This window comes from Sminthopsis crassicaudata, chromosome 3 (genome assembly GCF_048593235.1).
Source record: "Sminthopsis crassicaudata isolate SCR6 chromosome 3, ASM4859323v1, whole genome shotgun sequence".
Classification (NCBI taxonomy): domain Eukaryota; kingdom Metazoa; phylum Chordata; class Mammalia; order Dasyuromorphia; family Dasyuridae; genus Sminthopsis; species Sminthopsis crassicaudata.
The window spans coordinates 241,651,939-241,664,954 of NC_133619.1; the positions used below are offsets into that span (position 1 = coordinate 241,651,939).

The following is a 13,016-nucleotide window of genomic DNA, read 5'->3' on the forward strand; positions in this document are numbered from 1 at the left end:
ATCTCTTTTTTTCTTTTCATATAGGATGTAGTGAATACCCATCCTGGTTTATCATTTTTAAAGGAAGCATCTGAATTTCATTCTCGGTATATTACCACAGTAAGTATTCTTTGTATGAAAAATTACCATTGTTCTATTTAGTATTCAGTATCATCATGTAAAGCAATTATAAAAGAATTATGAAAGAAATGGGATTTTTTTAATTTTAATTAAAATTTTTTAATAGCAGCTTTTTATTTTCAAAATACATGCAGAGAGAGTTTTCAACATTTACCCTTGCAAAACTTGATGTTCTCTTCCCTCCATCCTGTTCCCCTAGATAGCAAGTAATCCAATGTAGATTAAATATGTGCAGTTCTTCTAAACGTAGGAAATAGGATTTTTCAAAAGCAAAAACCTTCTAACTTTAATTTCTAGGTGATGAGTTTTCCAGGACTTAAAATTGCTTCCTATAGGTTGTCCAAAAATTTTAGTGCAGCTTTAAGCCATTAAAGAATAAAAACTGCACTAAGACTTTTAGGATATCATGTATTACAAAATGAATGGGGAATTGCCTTTAATTGAGTTGAATTGTATTTCCTGTGCAAAAGAAATACATGGCAAATTTAAATACTTTTCTTTTAATATGATTTTTCAGAATATCAGGATAAAATTTTAATTTCTGTATGAGTAAATGTATATGAAAACTACTAATGTCTTATTTTAGTACAAATGATTATTAAGTCTATTCTTGTTAATCTAGGTTTACTTAATTCATGGTTTTCCTACTTAGGGAAATTTAGTTTCTAAACTGTTTTGGACTACTTCTGATTTTGAAAGGAAGCATGGCATAGTGGAAAGAATATTGGCTCTGGAGCCTAAGAACATGGAACTAGTTTGAGAACCAGCTCTGCCATTTATTATATTATGTGACATCAGTCACATCATTTATACTCTGTGGACTTCAGTTTCCTTATCTATAAAATGGAGTTCAATTTGACAACTTTTGAGTTCCCACCAAGCTCTATGTAACAGTACAATGATTTTAATGTGAAGATACCTTGCCAGTTTGCCTAGCCTCCAACGAGGTGTGATGCTATTAGCCATGAGAATTTTATACCCTACTAAATTCATGGAATCAAATATTTGGAAATAAGTAACATTTCTTTTGGCCATCTCTCAATTCACATTTTTTGTCAAGCCATTCATCAGTTTTATAATTAACTTTCATACTTGCTCCCATTAACCTTTACCTCATTTCTGGTGGTGTAGTACAAGGTAAAAATACAAGGTACTGTGGCATATAATGCTGTAGTGTGCTTTTATAAGTCAGTAAAGTAATATCTTCCCACAAAATAAGAAAGATGATTTATATAGGAGCTGATAGCTAGCAAATAGCTACCCATTAAATATATGTTAATTTGCAGATTTCCTATCAAAAAAAGAATTGTATTCCAAAAGTTCACTTTTAAGTTTCCTGGAACTTGAAATGTATTTTCCCAGGGAAATAACATAATAAATGGTGGTTAGATTCCTAAGCCAGCCCACAAAAGCCTACAAAAGCTTTCAAAACATAGTATTGTACTAGTAATATCATAGAACCTAACCACTTCCTACAAAATTATTTCTATGGGAAAATGTTTTGAGTTTCAGCTTGAAATACCAGTAACACATCCATTGCCCTTATCTTTTGTTCTCCCTACTTCTCTATTTACCTCATGGTAGGAATAAGTACTATTCCCTGAATTCATTGTGATGTTGCTCAGGAAAAGCCAAGAATGAAGGTTCAGGAGGTGAGAAGGGATTAAAGAAGAGAGACATAGGCAAGGATGAAGATTTCAGGCAATAAGCATCCATTAAACACTAACCGTGTACTAATTAAATCATTAAGCACTGACAGCACAAATACAAGTTAAAACAAAGATATCCCCTGATCTCATGGAACTTACATTCTAATGGGGGAAGATAATATATAAAAGTGAGAAAAGAAAGGTAAGGATAGGGACAAATGCTCCTTTGGAGAGCTTGATAGCAAAGTTTAGAGAGCCATAAACACAGCTAGAAGAAAAATAAAGCATGGTCACCCAGGGCCCATCCTCAAAATGAAAGCCCTTAAGGAATTAATCAATGGAAAAAAGGGACCAGCATGCAGAGATATGTTCCACAAAGAGAAGGCTTCAGATGCTGAAGAAAGTTCCAAGAAGAGAATGCTGCTAAGGCATAATGAAGAAGCTTAGAGAATCACAAGCTAGAATGAGCATTGTTGGTGTGAGAAGAGCCTCTGCAGTATTGGGGGATACTAGAATACTTAGTTATTTCAAACTAATTATCTCTCTTTCCCTTGTTTTTACCATAATCTCTTGTTTCTTTAAAATACTATGATTCCTTCCCACTTGTAAGATAGGCATTTTCATAACTTTACTCCCTACCCTTCTGGTTCCAAAGCAAACACGTAATTCTTTTGAATTTTCCTCTATCCTTTTACTGTCAGTAGCAATGGAAAAATGTATGCAACAGAAAGGAAACCTGTCATCTCCTTTTTCCTCCCCACTAATATAACAAATGACACCTAGCTGATTTTGATAGGTCTTGGGGTATATGAGATAAAGTAAGATTAATCTCCATTTCAGAAACCTCAAACTTGCATTATCCTGAATATCTTCTCATAAGATTTGGAAAAGAACTATGGGGTAAGCAGTCACAGACATTTTGGGGAGGAGATAGGCCATACCCTAATTAGAAGATGAGTTGGACTGAGAATGTTGCTAAAGAGTCTATTGCCTGCACTGTGATTGGAATTTAGATTTTAGTAGTAGCAAGCTTAAGAAGCTATGGGGGATTTTTAATTTTCCCTTCCTTTTTTTTATTTCTCATAAAGCTCACCATGTAATGGCTCTAAAGGTAAACAATAGCTACTAGTAATGAGTAGTGGGTTAAAAGAGAGAATAGCCCCAGACTGAAGTGTAATCCTGGACAGTAGTAGTAAAGAGAAGGAAACTACTAATGGCTTACATAGTTACCTGGTTGAGGCAATAAAGATAATGGAAGGGTGTTCAAGGAGGATTAGCACTTCTGGTATGAAGACTTGCAAAACCCTTTTTAGGGTTGCTTATTTACCTTTGACATCCACTTTCACCCATCTACTCACCCACCTGCCTGTGGCTCCTAAAATGTTATAGTATGTGCTGTAGTATCCTGGTAAACTATCTTGGCTAAACCAGGTTGAGTAAATAAGGGTAAGTAACAGATTCAAGCCTAACCATGTGAAAATTTCCCTTGGTGAGATGGGATGAGAATAATTTGGCCCAGTGGCCATGGAAGTGGACTGAAGCATGCTGTGTGGTGTGCTTAGAGCTTGGTCAGACATGGGAGATGCCAAGGTTATCCACTGCATCACAGGCCATTTCCGGTCATCCTAACTTTTGTCTTGCCACTGTACTTTGATGGCTCTGAGAGAAGAAGTGAAGAGCTACTGATTTTGTGCAATTCTGCCTCACTTAAACCAATTACAGAAGTAAGTCAAAACATTACCTTGTGATGTCTTCAAAACACAACATATGTTTTCCAAACATTAAAGCACCATATAAATGAATATCATTATATTTGTTGTTTTTATTAGAGGCTTTATGGTATAGTGGATAGGACTCTAGATTTGGAGTCAGGATAGATTCAGATCTGTATCGGCTATCTGACTCTGCAAGTCACTTATTTTCTTTATACTTATATAGAAAATGAGATGGTGGGATACAATCTCATCCAGTATCCATTTCAGTTTTAAATTTAATTCTCTTATTATTTTTAAATAGTACTTTATTTTTTCCTTGTATGTCAAGACAATTTTTAGCATTCATTAAAAAATATATAGTATTTTATTTTTCCAAATACATGCAAAAATAGTTTTCAATATTCGCCTTTGCAAAACTTTGTATTCCCAAATTTTTCTCTTTTTTTCCCCTTTCGTTCTCCCCAATTTAGCAAGCAGTCTGATATGGGTTAACATGTGCAACTCTTCTATCTATATTTTATTCATCTTTGCATGTTTGTCATGCTGCTTAAGAACAATCAGATCAAAAGGGAAAAAAAAACATTAAAAAAGAGAAAAAAAGTAAAAAGCAGCAAAAAGGTGAAAATACTATATTTTGATCCACACTCGGTCTCCATAATTCTCTCTCTGGATGTAGATGGCATTTTCCATCTATTGGAATTGTCTTGAATCACCTCATTGTAGAAAAGAACCAAATCATCACAGTTGATCACATGATCTTGTTGCTGTGTACAATGATCTCTTGGTTCTGCTCATTTTACTCAGCATCAGTTTATGTAAGTTTTTCCAGGCTTTTCTAAAATCAACCTGTTCATCATTTCTTATAGAACAATAATACTCCATAACATTCATATACCATATGACTTATTCAGCCATTTTCCAATTGATGAGCATCCACTCAATTTCCAATTCCTTACCATTTCAAGAGCTAGCATCCTTTTTTTTTTTTTACAAGATTTTGAAATTCATATTTTTTTCTCTACTTCTTCCTTCTCCTCTTCCTAAAATTGATAGAGTTTATATGTAAAACATTTCTATATGTAATCATATTATTCTCAAATAACTTTACAAGTAAGGGACAAGAATAAAGATTTGCTGGGAAGAATTCTGGGAAGATGGAGGAGTAAGCTGGTAAATTTCAAACTCTCTCAATTTCCCCCACAAATAGAATGAATTTGCACCTCAGGGCAAACATAGACTAAAGAAAAATCAAGAAGACTTGGGCAGAATAGGGTCCTCCTGATACAGCCCAAGAAGATCTGAAGAAAGATGCCAAACTGAGGATTAATCTGTCTGAAGTGCAAACACTTCCTGGCTAGCTCCAAGGGAGACACCAAGTAGGAACTCCTTGGGCTAGCTAGGTATGGCTGGAGGCTCAATAGGAACCATAGAGACTTTTTTATCTCCCAGACAGTTTGTAAAATCAGGGTCTAAATCTGGGAAGACTGAAACAACCTTGGCTGTTTGGGAACACCCAGTCTAGCTGTGCTGTTGAGACACAGCTCTTGATGAGAAGGATCCAGTATCTGGTGAGTGCAGAAACAGCATGGCAGGGACTATGCTGGCTGTGGGCACTTGCAGGAGGGTGGAGCTCTTGGTTTGGGGTTCCTGGTCAGAGTGGAGAACTGAAGGAAAGCTTTAGGCATCAACCCCCCCACCCTTCTATTAGAGGTGCTTACACTAATAGCTCTTATTTTTTTAAAAAATGAACTAACAAAAAAGAAAGAACCCCACCATTGAAACATATTATGGGAACAGGAAAAGCTGCTACCCCAAAGAGTAATGTGAAATGGTTCCCTGCCCAGAGAAAATTTATAGAACTGAAAAAAAGAATTCAAAAATCAAGAGATATTGAGGAAAAACTAAAAAGAAAAATAAAAACCATCCAAGCAAAACAAGATTGTGGGGAAAAAAACTTAAAGGAGTTTCAAAGGTAAAAATAATTCTTTAAAATTAAAACCGGGTAAAAGGAAGCCAGTGAACCTATGTGAGACCAAGAAATAACAAAATAGATTATGAAGAATGAGAAAATAGAATATAATGTGAAACATAAGAAAAACAATAGATCTAGAGAACAGATCAAAAAGATTTAATATAAGAATAATTGGACTGCCAGGAAGTTGTGACCTAAAAGAACTTTGACACAATAATGAAGGAAATAATCCAAGAAAATTGTTCTGGAGTTATAGAACATGAGGGGAAAGTAGAAATAGAAGAAATCCACTGATCACCACCTCAACAAGAACCTTTGTGGAAAACACACAAGGATATTTATCCTTTTTTTCCCCCTTTCAAATCAAAGAGAAAATTTTGCAAGAAACAACGAAAAAATTCAAATATGCTAGAGATACAATTAGAATTGTACAAGACCTTAGAAGTAGCTACAATAAAAGACTGCAGGTAATGAAATCTATCTACCAACAATCAAAAGAACTAGGCCTGTGGTCAAAAATATATCCAGCAAAATTATAATTTTAAATGAGAAAAAATGGACATATTGATTGCATTGCAGATTTTCAGAACTTTCTATCAGCCAAAGTCAAACATAACAAAATTTAACAAATAAGAGCCAATATGAAAGATCGATTTTTAAGGTATTTAACATGGACAAATTGTCTTTTATATATGTATACACACACATACATATATGTATATACATATATATATATATATATATATATAATATGTTTAAGATTCACATTAATAGGATAGCTCAAAAAAAATAAGTAATATCATACAAATGAGGTGAAGAGGAAGAATAGACACAGAGGCGTTGGTGGGGAGAAGGGCTCACATCAGCAATAGGTTCAATAGGCAATGCTACATATATACCATGAAGGGTATAGCACCCCCTAAAATCTCTAAAGAAATAAAGGAGGGAGGGATGGACCAATGGGGAAAAAGACAAGTGAGGGATTCTTGGATGAGGGAAGGTAATAGTAAGGCAAATTAGGGAGCAGAATTTAATTAAAGAGTGTAAGGATAGGAAAGACGTGTGTATGTGAGAGAGAGTGTCTTTGAGTGTAAGTATGCGTGTATAATGACACCATGAATATAATTTCATCTGTTAACATATATACTTTCTTGATCTGGCAATTTGTTATATATTTTGAATCTTCCTAGGTCTTCTGCTGACAATATTCTCTTTTGTTTTGCTTTGTTTTATATTTTCTGTTTTTCTTATTCTGTTTATTCAAATAAAATAAATTTAATAATTAAAATTTTTTCTTGTAATTAATTTGGGGTCAAAAATATTCAATAATCAGTTGGTTTACTGTTCAATAATATTTCCTGTCTGTCCTTGCAGAGCTGTATTTTTTTTCAGATGTGAATTTCAGTCAATTCACATGGAAAGTGCAGTAGCAGTTAACTCAGAAAAATAATTCTTCTTACTCTCCATATACTCTGTTTAGCATCTAAAGTTCCTACTGTTTCTGTGTTTTAAGTTAGAAGCTAACATAGATGAGAAGCACAGCCTCTTATTTTATTAGCAACAAATGGGGTATGAACATTTTAGGGAGCCTTTAGAAATATTTGGAAAATGAACAAATATTGTTATATAAAGACTTAAATTCCTAGTTTTTAAAATAATACTATACAAGTGTAGTTAGATTTTTTGACAATGATTCTTCTATGTTTGACTGTACATTAACAAAAGATAGGCAGAGCAAAGTAAGTGAGCTGACATTTGAGTTAAAATAAGATGCCTTAATTTAAAAACATTTCTTTCTCCATTAACACATACAAATCAACATTTTAACAGTTTTTATGAAATATATACTTAAACTTATTTTTATAGGTGGTTGCTTATTATTACTGTTAATTTATCATCATCATCATCATCATCATTATTTGTTGACCTTTGCCTTCTATTCACCAGAGGTGCTTTTTATCCAGTCTTGGACTCCTTTTATTTTGTGTAGCTTCAAAAACCTATTATTTGTGATTTTCTTTATGTCCCATTACCTAGGATGGCTATCATAAAACATTGTATAAATAGGATATCAGCATGGTCAGTTCTTAGTGAAGTACAAAACCAATGCAACATGAGACTAAAACTAATTTTCTCATTTCCTATTGCTTTTACAACCTAGATTTTAATGATAAATACGTTATCTCATTTGGCAGCATTATTACATCTTTTTAAAATCTTAAAATAGCTAGATGATGACATGTGAATAATATATTTTAAGCATAAGCTAATTAGAAAATTATGGCATTGTAAATTAGAAATTATTTTATCCCTCTGTACTGTAAAAACTGAAGTAAATATTTATGGGAATCTTTAAAAAAAAAACTTTAAAAGTCAATCAACTTCGATAGACTTGGCTCTCAAACAATGAGATGATTCAAATCAGTCCAGTTGTTCGGTGATAAAGAAGAAAGCCATATACACCTAGAGAGAGGCCTGTGGGAACTGAATGTGGATCACAACATAGCCTTTTCACACTTTCTGTTGATATTTGATTGTTTTCTGTTTCCCTTTTCAAGTTTTTTTTTTTTTCTAGATCCAATTTTTCTTGTGCAGCAAGATAACTATATAAATATGTATACATCTATTGGATTTAACATATTTAACATGTATTGAACTACCTGCCATCTAGGGGAGGGAGTGGGGGGAAGGAGGGAAAATTTTGGAATGGAAAGTTTTGCAAGGGTCAGTGTCGAAAAATTACCCATGTGTATGTTTTGTAAATAAAAAGCTTTAATTAAAAAAAAAAAAGTCAATCAGCTTCAAGGTTCAGATCAATATCAGATTTTCTTGTGATGCAATGGGAAATTTCCATTTTAACTTGTATTGTGAATAAAATATTGTTAATGTTGTGAATAAAAAAGCCGTCTCCATTTTAACTATTTCTGAACTGATTAACATGCATATTAAAGAGAGGTTTCATTTTTATACGTGTGTTTTAGAGAGACCTTAAAACAAGTTAAATGGTTACAGAAGAATAGAAGAGAATATATAAATATTGTACCATTATTTAAAGTCTAGATTTAAAAAAAAAATCCTACTTATAGGACACTTCCAGTTTTTAAAGAGAGCTCATTTTAATAAAAATAAGAAATGATTATTCAACTTGAACACAATTATTATTATTGCAGGTTATACAACGAATTTTTTATACAGTAAATAGATCCTGGTCTGGGAGAATCACTTGTACTGAACTGAGGAAAAGCAGTTTTTTGCAGGTATATTTCCTTTTTATGACAATAACTAATGTAGTTTCTATTAATTCAGAAAATTTGTTGACACATTACTATCTATCTGAAGTCTGTAGAGTTTTGTGTTGCTTTCCATTTTAAATCTGTACATTTCTGCATGGAAAAATGGCATTTACCTGTTTCATATCACTGTCTTTTAAAATACTAAAATACTAATTCAGATTAATCTTACTCATTCATGTTAATCAATTATTTTTGGGGGGGGTGGATGCCAAAACAACCTCTTTTAGAGTTCAAAATCATGCAATCTTAGCTAACTAATTTTCTGAGCTCAAGATTTTCAAATACAAAACTTTAGTTTCATGGTAAAGTAAATGTTGTGCCAGAGGTTTTTGAGTTTCAGATTTAAACCTCACTTGTTCCTGTCAGGGGACACAATTGTCTTTCAGCTTTAAAAAATTTGGTTATATAAAATTTCTGCTAGTTTACCTTGACAAATACAATTATTAAAATATATAAGCAAGGACAGAAACAAAAGAAACCAGTCATCAATCAATTGTGCTTACTATTTGCCAGACACTGTGCCTGAGATATACATGCCATAGGGATACAAAGACAGAAGGCAAACAGTCCTTGCCTTTAAAGAAGATAATTTTAGAGGAGAAATCTAGTAGCTCAGGGAATCCAGAAATGCCTTCTGCAGTCTTCAATAAAAAGGAAACAGACAAAAGTAAGGAGGAGAAGCATCATAAGCATCATGGACAGCCAGTACAAAGGAATGAAGGGTTGTAGGTGAGGAACATCAAATAGGCTGTTGTAGCTGCATTGTATAAAATTAATCCCACCCGTCCACCCAAGGAGATTATAAAAGATTAGGCATATATCTGTAAATTTATTAGTTTTTGACCCGAACTTAAAGAATGTGGTATCTTTCTTTTCCTTTTTTTTTTTTTTTTTTTTTTTTTTTTTTTTGTGATCCTTATTTCTTTTTATTCCTCTAACATGGATGTGTCACTTAACTTGTTGCTATTAATTGCATAGCTGTCAGTGGGCATAGTGTCCTTTTGAATCTTTTTAAATCTTTTTTAAGAATTCAACTGTCTTTTTGAATTCTTCATAATCATTTCAGAGAGTGCAATAATATTGCTTTATATTCATGTGATAATTTGATCAACTATTCCCCAATCATTGGAAATATAGCCTGCTTCCAGTTTTTTGTTATTAGAAATTTTTTTTTCCTATCAGTTGGGAATTAACAATAACCCATTACCTCTTTGGAACATTGTTCCAATAGTTTGGTTCCTGGGTCAAAAATTATATATAATTCCTTCTGCATAAATAATTCCATTTTGCTTTTCAAAAAGACTTAGCAAATTTCACTTTCCAACAACAGAATATGTTTGCTTTTTTAATTTTCTTTTCTAATTTGATGAGTATCATTGAAGATTGGTGTAATTTATATTTCTCCAATTATTAAAGATTTTAAACTTTCTTTTTGATTATTGGCTTTTTTTGAGAACTACTTTGCCAGATGTCTATTAATGGTTATTTTTTTCCTTACAGAATGTTGCACTATTGGAAGAGGAAGCTGATATTAATCAGTTGACAGAATACTTCTCTTATGAACATTTTTATGTCATTTATTGTAAATTCTGGGAACTAGACACTGACCATGATCTCTTCATTGATCCAAAGGACTTAGCCAGACATAATGATCATGGTAAGACAAATAGAAGATCTGTAAGTATAGTTACACTGTATTCACACTTTATATGCTCTGGCAACTCAACAATCACTGAGTTTGTGTAGCAACCAAATCCAGGACGAATTCTAAAAAGAGACTTTCCATCATGATTCCATTATTGTTTAGGTAATTTTGATTTACTTCTACTCTTGTGTTTTATAATAAACCTGCTATGTAAATATCTTATCCAAAGACCAGGTTTTCATAGCTCCTTTGTTTCTCCTTATGGTATTCAATTCCCAAAACATATACAAGAATAAAGTGTATAGACATAAACAGCTATTATAAAATATACAAACAATTTTACAATTTTATTGTGCTTAAAGTAATTCAGAGTACAAAGTGTTTGCAATCTAGTAAACTTCACATTACAAATTTAATTTGTCCTGCCATAAAATATTCATTATCATAATTCTTGTTTTTCCTGTTTAACCCACTTTCAAACTTGTCTTCCCCCCCCCCCCCCTACTGGGTTAACCTTTTTTTGGTTTGTTTGTTCATTCACTTTTTCAAGACTCAATATTAACTCCCTTAAACACTGGAGAAACTGGATATTAATTTTTTTTCTTAGGATCTGAGGTCTTTTACTCTCAGATTATTTTTTTAAATTACCTTCATATTTCCCTTTACATTAAGTCTTTACTTATAGAATTCCCTTTCTTAAAACAGTCTTCTTACTTCAGTATACTTAATACCCTGATTAGCTCTCCTAAGCTGAGCTTACATTCTAAGACTTAATCTTCAGCAATGTCTCTTTTAAAGTTTTCTAATTTTTTACCTCTCTGTTTATTCTATTCATTCTTAAATCCTTCATGCCTTTTCCTGTTGTCACTATTCTAGTCTTCCAGTTTCTTATCGTAGATAACTAATTTCTCACTCTGACTTGTTCCAAGAAGTTATTTATTACTTTATCTCAGAATGGCAGATTTGCATAAAGTGTTATCATATCTTCCATCTCATGCAGATTTGTGTTCCTTTTATCTATCAGTCATAATTGCAATATTTTATTTGACTATTTACCTATCCAGAGTTATCCAGGAAGCTTTTTTAGAGATATTAATGTTATATTATCTATTAGTCATTTACGTTTTAACTCCTCTTCCCAAATTGCTTGGATATTCTCAATCCATATAATATTTGAAGAGACTTTTCAAAATTTTCTTACACTTGATATTTGAGGCTATTGTTACATAAATTCCAAAATTGATATGATAAATTAATAATAGTTTAAAATAAAATATGATTTCTTTTATCAATGTATTGATATGTTTCCCATGTAGTAGAAACTTAGTAATTGCTGAATCAGATTGTTGCAGAAACATCTTTTATGGGGGTCATTTTACCTTTCACATAATAGAATTCTAACAGTTCATTTTATCTTAATTTTTTCAATGGAATGTTTTCTTAAAACCAGTGTTTAAAGTCATATCATATTTTAGACTCCCAAGAGAAACTTGAAATTTAAAGGATTCTTGTATTGGCATCTTTATTAAGACAATAATTATAATTTATTTTTGTAGACATTCAGATTTTGCCCATGCCATAGATGGTTAGAACTAAAATGAGTATTAACAATCATTTAATGCATAAAGGATATAATTACCCAAAGCTACTTAGATTCCCTTAAAATGATCAGAGGCAATATGGTCTATGGGGAAAATTCCTAGCTTTACAGTCCTCAAACTTGAATACAAATCCTGATTCTTTCATTTTGTATCTTTATGACTTAGACCAAGTCACTTAATCTCGCTCTGTACCTCAGTTTCCTTATCCATAAACTGGAGTAATTAAATTAGATTGACTCTTAAGTCATTTCAATCTTACATCTAGGATCCTATGAGTCCTAGTATGCCTGTAAATTATGGTTATGCTTTATCTAACTCAGACCAGCTCAAATTGGTAAGTGCTACAAATCTTGGTTTGATTAATTGTTTATTGATTGTCTGATCTTAAGAAAGTGATGGAAAAAAGTTGATAATGCATATTAAGCTTAAAAATTTAAGTGTGCTTCCCTCCCCCCCCCAAAGATCTGGTTGTTAAACATTTATTAGCATGCCTCTGCTATAAATTTAGTTTCATGAAATAATTTAAGTATACTTTTAAAAAAGTTTTTTAATGTAACATTTGTCAGAATACTTACAAACACCTTTAAAACAACTTTAATTCTATTAATAACTGTATACTGACTGACATGCAGTATCATTTTAAAGCAGAATTAAGATTCTGAATATTAAAATAAACTTCAAATATACTCCACAACTGGGTGCTCAAAGTATTTTGTGCCTGATAGATATGTTATTTCCCTTGTTGAATTGTATTGTCTCTGAGATAAGGACTGAATCTGGCACATAGTACCATATTTACATTTATTGAATGAATAAATAATGTTTATAGTATAGTCTTTTATCTAAATCATAACATTTCCCACAATTTGTCAGTTTTGTGGGACCTTTAAAATATATTCTGCTACTAAGATAAAATTTCTCCAACTTCACAGAATTGCCTATGAAATTAATACTGAAGAATTAAGGTAGAGTCTTCTCAATGCTTGGTATTTAGCTTCTTCCTTAGTTAATAATGAAGGAG

General features: G+C 32.3%; 1 protein-coding gene across 4 annotated transcripts in view; it reads left to right on the top strand.

The window, feature by feature from the left end:
- PPP2R3B (protein phosphatase 2 regulatory subunit B''beta) overlaps positions 1 to 13,016 on the top strand; it is a 96,777-nt gene that overhangs the window by 45,060 nt on the left and 38,701 nt on the right. For all 4 annotated transcript variants that reach the window (XM_074300262.1, XM_074300261.1, XM_074300264.1 and 1 more), the window contains exons 5-7: positions 25 to 99; positions 8,627 to 8,713; positions 10,250 to 10,406. In XM_074300262.1, the coding sequence (XP_074156363.1) occupies positions 25 to 99; positions 8,627 to 8,713; positions 10,250 to 10,406 (319 nt within the window). The remainder of the gene's footprint in view (positions 1 to 24; positions 100 to 8,626; positions 8,714 to 10,249; positions 10,407 to 13,016) is intronic.